Source organism: Lepisma saccharinum, chromosome 1 (genome assembly GCF_977018435.1).
Source record: "Lepisma saccharinum chromosome 1, izLepSacc3.1, whole genome shotgun sequence".
Taxonomy (NCBI): domain Eukaryota; kingdom Metazoa; phylum Arthropoda; class Insecta; order Zygentoma; family Lepismatidae; genus Lepisma; species Lepisma saccharinum.
Genome location: NC_139229.1, coordinates 78,252,888 through 78,269,697, shown reverse-complemented (window position 1 = coordinate 78,269,697; position 16,810 = coordinate 78,252,888). Strand labels below are relative to the sequence as shown.

Here is a 16,810-nt window from a genome sequence, read left to right as displayed (position 1 = left end):
GTCTCGTCTCGTGGAGTCTCCTGGAAATGCTGTCTCGTCTCGAAAATATTCGTTTGTCTTATGACACATGGTCAATCTCGTCTCGTCTCGAATTTTTAAAAGCCTGTCCCGTCTCGTCCCGTGGGCAACACTATAGAGGAAGTGCACCTTGTCTTTCAAGAGTTCGATGCACTTTTTGACACCAGGTGTAGTAGAGGTGCAGCGCAGTGTCAGGCTGGTGCGAGGAAGTTGCGTTCAACCAAGCAGACGTTGTACACAAGAATGGCAATGTTCAAGATCCGAGATTCAACGAATACCTGCCTGCTGCTTTCAATGTTCACTGTCAGCTCGTACAACGTGACGAAACTGCTCCAAACGGCGGAGACACAAATTCACATCAAAACACGAAGTAGACATGAATTTATCCAGAATGTCCATTTTGGGGAGGGAGGGATAAGTCTAAATTTAGGGTGTGGAAGAGTAAATATCGATAAAAATTACTATAATTAGGCCTCTGTGAAAAGTTTTAGGGGGTGTTGGGTATTTGTAGATTAAATCAATGAAGTAGACAATTCAGTGGCATACTTTGTAACCAACTAGACACGTGATAGCAAGAACTTAAAGTGTAGCGAGCTAGAATGGGCAATTGTTTCCAACAATAGTGCAACCAGGCCTCTGCTGCCATTTTTCCATTCATTTGTATTCTGATTTAGATTTCATGTTTAGCGTTTCTTTTCAGCCACTTTTTGGTTAATCGCAGCGATGAGGATGATGATATGATGAAATCGATGAAGGGACACTAAGAACACTAGGCCCGGATTCGAACCCTGAATCTAACGTCGTAGGGCGGCGCTGTGTTCATTTCTATTTACCTGTAAAATTTTCGAAAGAAAGAACGATACTCTATTAACACGGGTGTCATTTCAGTGAGCAATGAAAAATTGTCAATGAAAAAAAATACTTGTCAAACCCAACATTACTTACGGGACATCCTAATACATAAAGATGAAAATTAAGATGAAAATTGATATCCTCGCCTCAGGAAACCTATGTATTTTCGCGGCCCCTGAAACTAATTTACCATCCACAGAAACAGTAAGCAAAAGAGCCAAAACCGAGCCCCCTCCCCCGCCGCAGCAGCAGTTCATACACGCGCGGTAAGCACCGAAGTAATCCCTTACGGAAAGGGAAAATAAAATCTTATCGCCCGCTTCCCAGCTTCTGGAGACCAGTCCGCGGGAAGAAATCGTTCATTAGGGAGAGAAGATCCCCCAGATCTCTGCTACCGGAGGTAAGGTGGGCGATGGGAGGGGGCAGTGGTCCACGTCTATTAGTACCGGGAAAAGGAGGGGACATGTCGGGATAAGGTGGTCCCCCAGGAACCGCCTCGGGGCGTGTTCTCCCGTCCATAATACAACTCTCCGGGGTAATGAAACGGTGACGTCAGCAGTTGCCAAACAACAGGCCCATATACTTCAGCGGCTCGGTAAGCAATTTCAGTTCCAGGTTATTGTCTCGTTGGGAATATGTACGGCACGTGATGGGGTGGATCAAGAGCACGTCGGTGTTCGATACACGAACACCGATTGTAATACTACTCACTGTTTTGTACACAAGGTGCTTTGGAGCGATGGTAATTAAGTGAATTTATACAAATTATAAATAAGTACAACGGACTATAAAGTGGAAAATTAAAAATCGCGAAGGTGACGAAATAAGATTGGCGATGGTGGCAACAATAAATTGGCGATGGGCGGTCAAAGCAAGAATGGCGAGGGGGCAAAATAAGAATCACTAGAAGCAAAGAAATCGTGACAATCTTTCGGTCAGTCAAAGAGATAAAGAATCTTGACACACTTTACCCGCGACATCTTGAAAAATTAATGACCAAGCATTACTGGTTACAGCTGTTCTTTTCGCGTGCATCCTAGTCTGAGCTCCAAATTAGTGTTTAGTTGCAATGAACCTCATTTTTAGACTAAAATGCCTAAATACTACTGAAGTAGTAATAAATACTACTAAATACTGAAGTTATCTGATATGCCGCATTATCTTCTCACTGCTGTGGAATCTGCCCTAAACGTATCGATCACCAAGCGATGAATCTCCGGGAAACCAGGCGAAATTCATCTTGTTCTAATCTTCCTCAAGACTGTGCCGAAGGCAGGTATCCTCGTTACAAGCCTTTTAAAAACGGTGCCGATAATCCGAAACGTTAAAAAGAACAATGATGCATGTTAAAGCCAGATATTAGCATTTACGTCGTAAAGCAGCCAAACTTCACAGAACTTTTAGAAAGTACAGACAAAAAAACTTTAAAATTTGCGACTTCTGTCTGCAAAAGTAGCAAACGCTCCAGACAAAAGCTGTTAACCCAACGAAGCGAACGTTTTGATACGGGAGAAGCATAAAACACAAGGTCTGTCCGAAGATAAATGAAAAGCGCTTTCTGCTATCGGAAGAAAGGACCAGGGGTAATAACCCAAAGTGTACAGAACAAAACGACAGCCAAACTGTTTTCCTGAAACCATTACCATTAATATATCATTGTTTTCGTCTCGACAGACGTTTCGGAGGGAGTTTTCCTTTATCCGAGTAACACTGTACTCCCCCCAAAAAGAAACGTAAATAGGAAGGAGGGGGGATCTTGTTATTTTTCGTGTGGACCTCCGAGTGCAAAGTGTTGGGAGTGACGCAACATGGTGGATCCGCGCGCTCTCGCGTCTCGCCCTCCACCCCACAAACACACATGAAAAATGGACAGCACAATCCCTAGGAGGACAAGAAGAGGGGAGGAGGAGGCGAAACAGCATGCAAACCGACACTTACCTTCGCTCGTTGACTCACCTGGCAAACACGATTTATAATCCTTGAAGTCGAGGGTTGGGGGATGGACGAAAATGGAGCGAGAAACACGGAACGCAATTCAAAAAATAATGATCGCCATCTTAGGGCACATGTTTCTTCGTGTTGGGTCAGGCTACAACGTTCTCAATCTTGGTGGTATGGAGTCCCCTGGCCAGAACCATAAGGCGTATGGCTATTATGTAAGCAAACCTCTGTCACAACTTTGCGGACCAAATTTTACGGAGCTTTCCAGACATAAGCGAAACGTCGCTCTTCGATAAATATAACATTTCGAATCTAAGCGACAAACTGCACGTGTCGCTTACATTTATTCCCGAGTCAGGATTTCCCCCTAACATCATGGCTGAGAAGGGTACACGTATGTGTTGGCGACGCAGTATATAAGTTAGAGCTACCATTTCTAAGTGTTATTGTGTGAAAAAGTAAAATATCCCTTTGGAAAAGTAAATAAATTTGCAATGCGTTACTTCGCTCACCCCTTCCAAGTAAAAAAAAAACAAAAACAATTTTCCTTCCAAAGTCATCGCTTTAAAGTGATCGGAAATGTAGAAAGGTTGGGGCTTACCGTGAAAACCTTTTCCAGCCTCGAACCAGACGGCACAGAAAATTCCATCCGTCTAAACGATTTTTCGCCACTCGCGTGCGAAAAATCATTAATGAAACATACTCCACGCCAGCGAATGCAATTCTAAATGCGCCACATTGAAAAGAGACCCAGAGAACAACCGCCGAGTTCCCCCTCGCATTTTGCGGCGAACGATTTTTTAATGAACGAAAACAGATATTGATGCCACAGTCCTATTAAGGCAGAAACAAAGAACGGTCACGCTAACTAGTAGTTTCCGAAATGGAAAAAAATATGGAGTGATGCTGGGGAGAAGAACGGAGGGCAGAATTAATGTCGACATGAATATTCCCTCTGGCTTAAATGTGGGTAATTTACTGCTCCCCCCTTTATTTTTTTACTTTCCATTTCGAAAACGCTCACATATCGACTTCTTCCTTGTGGTTCTCTTGACCCAGCATGCTCAACGAATTGTTATTGACCTGAACTCACGGTTGAGTGGATTGAGGAATGAAGGCCTAGAAGAGCTTAGATCTGGTAACAAACTCGGATGACGCAACGAACTTAGGGAGAATTCACACACAAGCGACATCTGAGAATTTCATTAATCGAAAGCAGGGTTGTGCTGTTTGTCATGCCTCTACTGTGTGAAGCGTTGCTGCCGATTGGCTCGTTCTCAAGCACCTGACTATACCAAGTGTCTGTTCCTGTTCCTTTTCGACTTACGACGCGAAATTTAGAATACGGGAATCTAAATTGCGGACGAGACTGAATTACAATCATGAAGACAGTAAAAGATAATGCAAGTTTATTAATATAGACATCAAAAGAGGTGGCTATCTGTTAGATAAGTTTATCTGTATTTAATATTGGAACAAGTTTATAGTTTGTATTAATAACTATTCACACTTTTATAAAAATAATCAGTCTCTGAACCCTGGAGGCAAAAAAATATAGTTTCTCTTTCCGTCGATTGGCTGAAAATAGAAAGAAAAAAGGAAAAGTGAACGAGACTTGAGAACACTGTCAGATGTCCGCAAGGAGGAAGTCTGGCTCCAGTAACCATTCGGGAGAACATGGGGCTTTCTGGAATGACTCTGTCGCAGGAGAGATCCTGAGGGAGACGAGGATGAACATAATGACAGGAAATAGGGTCAGGCGATGCTGCAGTCCAATTGTGATAGAACAAGACATACTTGGATAGCAGAAGGGGAAAAGGAGGGAAGAAAAGTCTTCTGCAGGAGCTACCTTTAGCATCCAGAAAATTTCGTAGAAAGAAGTTCATCTCTTTCAATGCCTGGAGGAGGAACAAGTGTCAAATTGTTATCATGGAGATGTCCAAGAAAGCTTACGAATGTTCAATTTCAGTTGTTTTGAATATCACCTTGTAGAGATAATATCAAGACGAGAAAACTACAAAACCCTCCGTGGCCGCGACGCCCAAACTCCAAAACCCTTCGTGGCCGAGAAGCCCAAACTCCAAAACCAGTTTTCGTCTATATATTGACATAAACACAACCTAATCAGACTTACACCCTTCAAACTGATATATTGATCGCAAAATCTCTCAACCCACTTTCGTTCAGTGTTCAATGGGTCCACAAGGTATATGAATTTCGCAACCAAGAATCAGCTAAAGTTTTCCATGTCTTTCCCCAGGCATACATTACTGCACATTTTTACCCACATCCTGCTACATAACTGGACAATGGGCCCAGAAATAGTTCGGCGTGACACACAGGCTAGGGAACCTTGTTTCATGGAAAAGCAGAGCGCAAAACAGACAAGAGCTGAAACGAAGCAGAAGAAAACAAAAAAGAGCGATGCTCACTTGTCAGACACGGAGCAGGAAGCGCACGAATTGAATTCTGGGGAACAAAAAAATCCCACTTCTCTATCCCAGAAAGAGAGAGCGTAAACAAGAAAAAAATACTCCACCGGCCTACAAATAATTCAGAGCCTATTCATATGTAAATGAACCAAGCAGTCTTGTCTTCGAATGGCATGCGTCCCCCCACTGCAGACAACAACCGGCAAATCAACGAGATGGGGAGCTCAATGGGAACACGTCGCACAAAAGCAAACTCCGCCAGTTGAAACAAACATGGCCGCCGCATGAAGTTCCCTTGTCCGGCCGTTTCGTAATTACCATCTCTGTGCGCTAGGCCCGAAGGGGGTTGGGGGTGAGGTGAAAGGTGGTGGGGGAAGGGGGAAGCTAATTATAGCCGTTTGCTTATCAGAGCAGGGATCGGGTCGTTATTGTGCGTATATGGAACGATGACCAACTCATTAGTAGACGCAAGCCATTAAGAATGGATACTGGGATACTTTGAGAAATGTCGTCCTCCACCGCACAGGTCTCATTGCGTGCAACTAGACACCTCTTATCCTGTCCGTAATGTTTAGAAGTCCCTTAGGAGGAGAAGGACAAGGAACAAACAGGGAGCACCATTCCCGCAAAGGACCATCTAAGTGCGTTGCTGGCTTCCTGCTGGTGATGAACACATATCAATAAACAGCTTAGGCAATAATTGAGAAGACAACTGGTATAGAAATACTTCATGAACGTCTCCGAGGGAGGGGGTGGGGTTATAGTGGCTATTTGTTAGGTGATTTTTAGGGCTTTCACTGTGCAAAGGATGTTTGCATCGTTAAAACTATAACCGATATGTTGGTGGTTTATACTTTGGATCTGAGAAACATTTTTTAGCGACGAGAACACTGAAAGTTGAGAACCTAAATGATCATTGGATGTAAGTGCCTTAGGTAAGTAACTCCACTGATAAAATGTAGGCCTATAATACTAATTCATATCATCAAGTTTACTTCAGACTGCGACAACGAGCAAAATCCATCTATGAGGTGTGCATTTATTAATTTGTGGAATTTTAGAGAAAAACTTCTCAATGAACCGAGAGATGATAATCTTGCAAGGGAACCGCTTTCTAGGAAATTGCTTGGAAACAAACTCTTGGCAAGAAAAAGCATCAAATCCTCTTAGCCATCGACTCTTCAGGGTCCCAAGAAAGGCAGGGAGACTGAATTCCTCCGCATCGTGAAACGTACAAAACACCACCTCAACTTAAGACAAAGCCACTGAACTATAAAGTTCAAGGATCCACAATGGAGGTTTCCAGACTGTCCAACTTCCTCAACAATTACTGTCGTGGTTACTAAGACAACCAACTCCCGACGCTGCAAGAAGCTAAACGGGATGGGGTCCTCCGAGCCAAAGTGAAGTGGCCATAATTGGAGATAAAAGCGGTTCGCGACAGATGCTTCTAATTTCATTACCCGAGGCAGTAGATGGAGTCTTCCTAAGTGCGAGGAATGTGCTACCTGGTATGGTCATTGTCTGCGCACCAAGCATGCGGTTGTCGGTCTAAGATGCTCCTTTTGTGCGAGAGGAGAGAGACGTCCGCCACTTCTCAGAACAGGAAGCGTCTGATCCCGTTTGAAGAGTAGGGTAGTGTTGAGCTAACTCAATTTTAATTGAAAGATCGACACAGGTCAATAACCTCATAGTGTGCATAATCCTTTAAGAATTCTTTTTTTCTTCATAAAGGTTCATTGACAACATTTACTTTCAATTCGCCTGTTTTACCCTTTTCATAACACGAAGTAGTATACCGCTGTAAAGTGTGTAAGGTAAAGGTACCTCTGCGTGTGCACACATGCCATGGAGGCATATGGGGCGATGCCGAGGTATAGAGCTCCACATATTCTTGATCTCGGCTATAGTTGGGATGATTTAATCAGCCCGGATGCCTCTAGCCCTCAGGAATGTATTGGGTTATATTTGTGTGTGTGTGTGTGTGTGTGTGTCGACAACCCTGTGTAGAAATAGAGCGGGAGATAAGGAAGGAAACCCCTACTGCATTATGGACTCGCCCTAGATAGTCGCGCGTTAGCACGTGATATGCGTAGGCGGTCGGGCATCAGTATCGTCCGAGAAGGCAGGCAGGCAGTCAGTGCTTCACCTGCGGCGGCGAAATGTTTGCAGAGTAGTGGCAAAGTGATGTTTCTTCGATGATGAAGGACCCCTTCTCCTTGACTTCCTGGACCAGGGTCAAACGATCAACTCTGCTTGTTACTGCAGTACCCTCCACCGTTTGCGCGCAGCAATCATGTCCAAACGGCCAGGCCAGTTGTCCTCTGGAGTGATTTTGCTGCATGACAACGTGCGGCCACATACGTCAGCTGTTACAAAGAGCACGTTGGCGAAGTTTCGGTGGACAGTGTTGGAACAGCCACCGTATAGCCCTGATCTATCGTCATGCGACTTCCATCTCTCTGAAAAAGGCATTGAAGGGCCGGCGCTTCCACTCGGACAATGACGTCATGGACAATGTTCGCAACTGGTTCCGATCTCAGCCAAAGGAGTTCTACGAGCAGGGTATTCACCGCTTGATGAAAGAGTGGGACAAGTGCTTGTGGAACTTGTGGAGATTACGTTTGAAATATACCTTGTTGATTTAATTCTGTGGCCCCTGTTCCGATTTCATTTGATCCACCCTCCTAGTATACCACTGTGCTCAAAATTTTTATTAAATTAGGTTGGATGGTTGCTGGAAGCTTACACCTACTCATCTACAGAGGACAGGTTAGTTCTCGAAGAAATAACTAGCAGCAAATGATCCGAGGATTGATGTAAAGAGTATGTCATTGAATTCATTCAAAGAACCCTACTGGCGCAGTGGAGGGGAGAGAGCAGTTGATCTGTCTAGTGAATTAGTCACTCCAAAGTAACTTAAAATAGCATACATGCATGCCTCAATGGAACAATGTTCTGTGGCATCATTTATCTAATAAATAACCATGATTCCTTTGCTCTACAGTGGTGCTGGTGTTGCTTTTCTGCTATTTACTTGTGTGTTTAGTGACGACCAAACACATATTGGATGAGAGTCAGTAAGATCTGTGCTAAGAACAATTTTGTGGAACGTATAGAACTTTATCAGAGCTGCAATCGCATATTGAAAGAGACATTTCTCCAAAGAGATCTTAAAAGTATCAGGTCGCCAACTAACTTAGGAATAAATGTTGATCAGCCTACTCTGACCACTGCCACTTTATTGATGACAAATTAGGCGATCAGCCGCTTCAGTCGTCTAAAACAGTCAGTTGCTTCAGTCGTCTAAAACAGTCAGTTGTAAGTTTGAAGCTTTCCTGGCGAAGAAAGATGGATGTATTCTCTCGGGCTATTGACCAGGTGAGTTCTGACAAGGTTTCCAAGATTTCGAGAACCAACGCAACTCTCATCTACAAGGTACAAGTCTTCTACACAGTCTTCTAAAGGGTACAAGTCTTCTACACAGTCTTCTAAAAGGTACAAGTCTTCTACACAGTCTTCTAAAGGGTACAAGTCTTCTACACAGTCTTCTAAAGGGTACAAGTCTTCTACACAGTCTTCTAAAGGGTACAAGTCTTTTACACAGTCTTCAACGGGGTACAAGTCTTCTACACAGTCTTCTACAGGGTACAAGTCTTTTACACAGTCTTCAACGGGGTACAAGTCTTCTACACAGTCTTCTACAGGGTACAAGTCTTCTACACAGTCTTCTACAGGGTACAAGTCTTCTACACAGTCTTCTACAGGGCAGAAGTTTTCTACCCTGAAGATGAGTCACATTAGCTCTCGAAAGCTTTCCAGAACTAACCTGGTTGATAGTCCGAGAGAATATATTCATCAAATTGTCAGTTAACAGTACCTAAATGGTAATGATCTCTTTAACACCAACTTTGAGACATTCAAAACAGTAAATTAGTATAAATACGTTTCAATTGGCTTGCATCTTAACCTCGAAAATCGCAAGTTTATCTTTTAACGGTACGTGATCATCAACACAAAGTTTTAGTGTGCGAGACCAAGACTCGATCTTTCCACAACTTATGCTCCTCCAAGATGATACGATTTAAGGAACTTTTCAACAAAGATTAGCAAATAGTCCAAACTTACCTGTGCTCTCTGTTCCAGTGACATCTGGGCATGCCTGGTAGCGGAGGAGCAGGCGGGAGTGCTCCGTGCAGGAGTCTATCCGGGACACGGGACTCCTGCAGTCTCCGGAGCCTCTGTTGTAGGTGAAGTTGAAGGGTCCCTGAAATGGACAGTCCACTGGTTCGGCATCGGCGCGGAACATGGAGTAGAGGCTGGCATCGCCCGTGATCTCTGCGCACACATGCTCCAACGAATCTTCTGGTACGCAGAATGCTGGAAAGACCAAGACAAAGGAAACATTAATATGTCTGCAATGAAAAATATTTCTTAGTGAAATATAGGATTTGCACATACAAACTGTTCTACCTACACGCATTGGTTTTCTGATTGGGTCCAACTCGTCACTGAGACAAGTAATGCAATATTCTTGACCAAAGTATTATAGTATTGAAGCTTTTCTCGTGACGGATGACGAGCAGACAGACTCTCTCGGGTGAGTTCTGGAAGGATTTCGAGAGCTAACATTCTCTCATCTTCAGGATAGAAGGAACCTGGGTAGAAGTTCTCTGAAGATAAGTGATCTTAACTCGCGAAAAGACTGGGAATCCTACCAGAACTCACATGGTCGATAGCCCGAAGGAATGTTTTCATCATTCTCGACCAAGCTCAACAAACGTCCTTGATACCGCAAAGGTCACAATGACGAGATTACGTCCGATATTTTAACTGGGCAAGCAAGTGGAAAGTCCTATGCACTTGAAAGGATGTCTAACCTTTACTCCGCACGCCTCGACTAAACCAGCTGCAGGTGGAACAATTAAACCACACGTTTATCACACTATGAGTCGAAAGACTATCTCTTTAATCCCCAATAGAAGATCTGAAGAGTTTTGTCATAAAAGCTCAGTATAAGGCATGCAATCTCTCTATTCTCCATAGCAAAATAAGTTCACTGTATGCCCACATAGGCTAATCGTGACAACTACTGTGAAATGTGCCTCCACCGGGGATAGTATGATTAATATGACACCTTCCATAATAGACAAATATATCATTAATAAATAAGAGACATTTCATACGTACGTTCCACAGAGACTAATCGCAAACCTGATTCAGATTGAAATGTTGTCTATCCATCACTACAGGAGAAATGAGTTGATGGGGGTGTAAATGCTGATCTTATCGTTACCGGCCATTCCCGAAAAACCTATCCTAAGCATTTCCCAACTCCAGAGAGCACTCTAAATGGGGTTGACAACCTGCTTCAGGAGGAGAAGCCAACGAGAACGCCAAGGATCGAGATCGGTCGCGAGAGCGCGACAGTGCCGGACGCGGAGAATCGACTACAGGGCCGCCCAGAAGCCGTCGGGCCCAACCCGGAGCCTGTCCAGCGAGATGTCTCAGGCCAGCCAGCGGGACCAGCGCCCAGCCGACCGTTCCAGCGTCCAGGCGATCCTGATATAAGTACCCGCCCCTAACTTCTTCCTTTTATTATTCTATTGGAGTGCTTACTAAATAAAACTCAGTCATATAGCTACTCAATTTGTGTTACGTTAATTACCTGCTCTACCTCTGACTCGTCGCCCGTTGGTCAACGGGTCGGTCCTACCACCCAAGCGTGAACCTCACTACCACATATATACAATCAGTAACTGCAGCCGGCGTTTGGTCCTACGGCCAATAGTATACTCTGTAGGGTTCAGTGTTGCCCTGTGTGTTGTCCATGTACAGGGTGAGTGTCCTTTTACAACACGGTTAAGGTACTTTAGTCCTCTGAAGAGGACTCGTTTTGTATGTGACGCATCCACAATTTTAAATTCAATAAAATTAGTTGATTACTACTGTGAATACTAGTTCATTTTTTGTTTGATTTGTAGGTCAGCGTTTGAATTTTCAGTAGTAGTTCTCTATTTTCACAAGCTTCTACATAATTGAAAATCAAGATAGTTCCCTATTTAGATAGCGGGGAAATGTCACGATCATCAATGAGGTATGGCTGGCACAAGTATGAAATGAAGAGCTCGGGTGTAAAACATGGTGACATTTTGTTCATTTCCGAATTCATTAAGAAAAAAGGTTATTAGAAGCTATACTGTAGATAAATTGTTTTCGTGTTATGTTTACCAATTTCAGAGGGCAAATTATATGACATGACAATTTCACTCAACTTGAAGGATGGCACATTTTACTTTAAATCAAAAATAACCAAAATGTCACTTACCATATTTTACACCCGAACCCTTAAATTGAAAATTTAGTGTTTCTGGTTTAGATAAGTGTTTTGAGCTACAGTGGAGGAAGCGTGAAAAGTGATATTAAAAATGCCATTTTCAGAAAAATAATACAATTTTTGCTTTGACTTAAAAAATGAAAATATCTACGTGGTGGCACGAAAACCTAGAAGCACAGCGTACGATTATATTAAAATCAGGACACCACACGACTATTCGAAATAAAATAAGATTTAAAAAAAATAAGATCTTCAGGCGAACGAAAGGATCTCTATCTGGAAGCTAGACTGAGAAAAATTTCGTTTCCAGTCGTCTCGTCTTACAACGCCGCCTTTCCGTCTTTTCATCTGTTCCTTCTCTACCCACAATTCCGTTTCAATCTGTTTCCTTCCTTCCTTTCGCCCATTGTTCGTTGGACTTCTTTTATCTGACACCGCTTTCCATTGTGCTCAATAACTCGTGAAGAAAGAGGGCTAGGATTTAGAGAGCCCGTGCAGCAGAAGGAAGAAGGGGTGGGGAGGGGGCAGAGGGGGGAGGAACTGCCAATAAAAGCGACAGACAGACATCAAGGAGGTAATTCGATTCCTCATAGCATTTAGAGGCTTGCATCTTCTCTGCTTCTTTTTCATGTATGGGATATTGGTGACAGTACAATGGATCCCGTGGAGAATATTAAGAAATTGCGGATTCCACATGGCGTTCTTTGGGCGTATTTACACCCTCCGAGATGAATAAAACTTTTTTTTCCTTCCCGGGAACAAGAAGCATCATAATCAGGAAGAAGTCTTACGGGAAATCTAATATTACAGTCAAACGAAAAGGAATAAATTACATTTATCGACCGTCTCGGAAACTCTACGTTCATCAATTCAGCGAGACCAACAAATTCGGATCACCACAACAAGAACGAGTAATGAACCGAATCAATTCATTCGTGATTGATGGGTGTAAAATGCAATTCTTCACTTCGTGTTTTCCGCGAATGGTCTTGCCAGACAACACAGCACATGCGCAGAGCGTTGAGGGCGTGTCTACGCATGCGCAGAGCATTGAGGTCATTCGCAGTGAATGAATATTTGTTTAAACTTTACACGTCAAAGCCTTACTATGCGCAATTATCTTACACCACCAGGATTGTCGATTAATGTTTTGGTTACATAATTTTCATTCACGATTTCGTAAGTACCTTAAGTACCTAAAGGTTCAATTCATGATATTTTGTTGCACATACCTAGGTACATGCTGATGAAAAATGGCGATGACGTAATACAGAAACCTATTTTAAGAACCTCAAATTCGTACAAATTGTCTCGATGTGGGGGTGGGGACAGGAGTGTTATACTTACATCTACTGCTGCGAAGTATGGCATGCTCTGCATGTGGTCTTTTGCTGAATCACTGCGATACATGATTTCTCGCGAAATCTGCTATGTTTAAATGTTATGTGGGTGTTACTTTGAATTCTTGTTGACGTTCACACACGAGAGAAAAAGAGAGAGATAGGAAGGGAAAGGAAGGAAGGAAGATACACAAAGGGAAAGGAAAGAATGGAATGGAAAGAAAGAAAGCAGGAAAGGAATGGAAGGAAAGAAAGAAGGAAAGGAAGGGAAGGAAAGAAAGGAAGGGAAGGAAAGAAAGAAAGGAAGGAAAGGAAAGAAAGAAAGGAAGGGAAGGAAAGAAACAAAGGAAGGGAAGGAAAGAAACAAAGGAAGGGAAGGAAATAAACAAAGAAAGGAAGGGAAAGAAAGAAACAAAGAAAGGAAGGGAAAGAAAGAAACAAAGAAAGGAAGGAAGGAAAGGAAGGATAGAAAGGAAGGAAGGAAAGGAAGGGAAGGGAAGGATAGAAAGGAAGGAAGGAAAGAAAGGAAGGAAAGGAAGAAAGGAAGGAAGGAAAGGAAGGATAGAAAGGAAGGAAGGAAAGGAAGGATAGAAAGGAAGGAAAGAAAGGAAGGGAAGGAAAAGGAAGACAAGGAAAGAAAGCAAAAGAAATAGAAGTTGCTAAGACTTGCAACTTTCAGCTGCGAGTAGCTAAAATTAGCACAGCACGCGCTTAACTTGCGAATCCCTGAACCAATCTTCATAATCACTTAAAATCACTACATGGAGTAAAGTCGAGGTGGTTTCGGTGCCAAAATGTACAAATGATATTAACCTTTTGGTGCCGTGAGACTTTTCAAAACCTGCCGGAGTTTATGTCCCCAGATACCAAGACAGGCTCCCCTCCCCCTTTCCTCTGATATTTCCAAAGACCCTGGTTTGGCCAGGGGCGGAGAAGCAACAACGCCTGATTTCGTTATCGGGATTTTGGGAGACGAGTTAAAGGGAAGGAGAGGAGGGGGGAAAACCCGAGAACGCCCCTGAAGGCGAATCGAAGCGACGCCACAGAAAGTGGGCCTCCCTGTTTGTGTGTGTGCGAAGAGGAAAAGGGAATTTGGGAGGGAGGCAAAGGGAGAGGGAGAGCCAATACACCCCGCAGGTGAATACGTCACCGAAGATGCTGAAGACACAGCCAAGTAATCAACGCTTCCTCCCCCTTACTTTCAGCGTACCAACGTCCCGAGGCAAACACAATATATTGACGAACTGCATATGTGCCTGGGTGTGCGTGTTTGAGGGAACGTTCCTCGATCCAGGTTATTAGCGCACAGACCTCAGGGGTAGTAAACAGAAGGTTCTTTGATTGAGTGTACGTCTTTGTACACACTCCGCGCTCAAGGTTGGAAAAAGAGGCGAGTCCATAGCTTTCGCTTCACTCCTGTTCTGAGTGAAGGAGGTACTATAAGACTTAAATAATAGCCATAACATTCATAAACAATGACACCTATTCAAGGACACACAGTTTAAAATGGTATTTAAACCATTGTGGTAAGGCGAAGTCCTGTTTTAATTCCATTTAATGCAGAGATAGGCTAATCGGGACTGGACAGTTTATAGTGAGATCCGAACTATTAAGTGCCTCCACCGCGTATCGAACTCGGGACCCCTTGATTACAAGTCGACGACGATACCACTGTGCCATCGAGGAGGCCTGAGAAGTCCCGGAGTTTTTGTTTCAAGTCCACTTTATGCACAGATAGACTGATCGAGACTACGCACACAGTTTAAATTGGGATCCGAACTACGTATGTGCCTTCATCGGGTATCGTACCCAGGACCCCTTGCTTACAAGGTGGCGACATTACCACTAGATCATCGGGGAGGCTCTCGCGAAGCTATCCATGAACATTTCTCTAGACTGACGATTTCACCAATCACGCCACAGCGGCCTGTCGTTCTGCTGTGGCGTGAAACTTTGCAGCTGATTGGCTTGTTTTCAAGAAGTATGTGTCGCGTGCGGCTTGTCGCTTCGGTCTGAAATCTTCCTTCGAGACTGTGCCAAGTGTCGCGCGTCATTCCCCCCCCACCCTGTGAAGGATCAAAACAGGGCGGAAAGTATCAGCAGTTATCGGTAAGTAAAATCAAACAGATGCTTTCCGATACCGATACCACTGGTATCTGCCGATGCATCGGCTTCGACTCGGCCGTGGCAGAGTGGTTAGCACAGCAGGCCACGAAGACAGGAGTCCCGGGTTCGAATCCCGGCCTAGGCGTGGCTGTTCTTAGAGAGTGTCACTTCATAAATTTTAATCATATCATCACTCATACCCATATTCGAGATTATCCAAAAGTGGCAGAAAAGCGAAGTACTTGTTGACGATATCAATACACACAGGAGAGAAAAATAGAGACAGGAAGGGAAAGGAAGGAAGGAAGGAAGACACAGGGAGGGAGAGGAAGGAAGGAAGACACAGGGAGGGAAAGGAAGGATGGAAGGAAGACACAGGGAGATAAAGGGTGGAAGGAAGACACAGGGAGATAAAGGATGGGAGGAAGAGACAGGAAAGAAGGAATAGACAGGAAGGGAAAGGAATGAAGGAATATACAGTAAGGGAAAGGAAGGAAAGAATAGACGGGAAGGAAAAGGAAGGAAGGAATAGACAGGAAGGAAAAGGAAGGAAGGAATGGACAGGAAGGGAGAGGAAGGAAGGAATAGACAGGAAGGGAAAGGAAGGAAGGAATAGACAGGAAGGGAAAGGAAGGGAAGGAAGCGAAGTAAAATGAATCATAATCAATGAATTAAACACCTACATATATTACTAAAGCCTTAAGACAGCAGGAAACCAGCTTCCAAACGACCCAACCACAACCTTGGATCTAGTTACAGCGGACCGCATCACCTGCATCACCTTCCGCCTTCATTCTCGCTTCATCAGGGTCCCCTTGCTCCAGGCGCCCCCTGGGGACCCTATTAGATTGCATCCACGGACCACCGTTAAGAGAACCCAGAACGTCTAACATTCCCGCAGGTCGAATCAAAACCAAGGATGACAAATAAAGACATTAGGAGATCGCACCGTCAGCACTTCACCCCTACCTTAGAAACTTCCACCCTCACCACCTCCAGTCGCCTGTCCCCCACCCCCTTTGAGCCACAAAAATAAAGCACCGCGACCCAGGTCCGCGCGTTAGAACTCTTTTGTTTGATCTATCTATCTTTCCGCTTCATTTATCTCTTTCCCCGGGATAATGTACGTGGAATCCGAAACGCACGGAGCCGGTAGGGGGATGGGGTGGAGGATGGGGTGGAGGATGGGGGGAGTGGACAGCAGAAGTTGCGCCCCGAAACGGATGACCCCGCATAAAAATTTTGTGATTTGTGACTGCTTAATTCAACCGACCAACACCGCGTTCAAGATGATGTTCTGGAATTTAGGGCACGATTTCGTAGGTCTGCATCATTGTTTGTTGCCTTGAAATGTTTGCAAGCAATGAATTTGCGGAACAGAATCGGAAAGAGAGAGACGCAGAGACAGTGAGAGAGAGACGCAGAGGGACGAAGACAAGAGAGAGAGAGAGAGAGAGAGAGAGAGAGACGAGGAGAGAGGAAGAGAGAGACACAGAGAGGCGAGGAGAGAGAGAGACAGAGAGAGAGGGGAAGAGAGAGACAGAGAGAGAGGGGAAGAGAGAGACAGAGAGAGGGAAGAGAGAGACAGAGGGGAAAAGAGAGAGAGACAGAGGGGAAAAGAAGAGAGACAGAGGGGAAAAGAGAGAGAGACAGAGGGGAAAAGAGAGAGAGACAGAGGGGAAAAGAGAGAGAGACAGAAAGGAAAAGAGAGAGAGACAGAAAGGAAAAGAGAGAGAGACAGAGGGGAAAAGAGAGAGAGACAGATGGGAAAAGAGAGAGAGACA

General features: G+C 44.2%; 1 protein-coding gene across 1 annotated transcript in view; it reads right to left on the bottom strand.

Moving 5' to 3' along the window:
• Positions 1-16,810, bottom strand: part of LOC145996780 (uncharacterized) — an 892,808-nt gene that overhangs the window by 60,752 nt on the left and 815,246 nt on the right. The window contains exon 5 of the mRNA XM_083133317.1: positions 9,372-9,623. Coding sequence (XP_082989443.1) covers positions 9,372-9,623 — 252 coding nt within the window. The remainder of the gene's footprint in view (positions 1-9,371; positions 9,624-16,810) is intronic.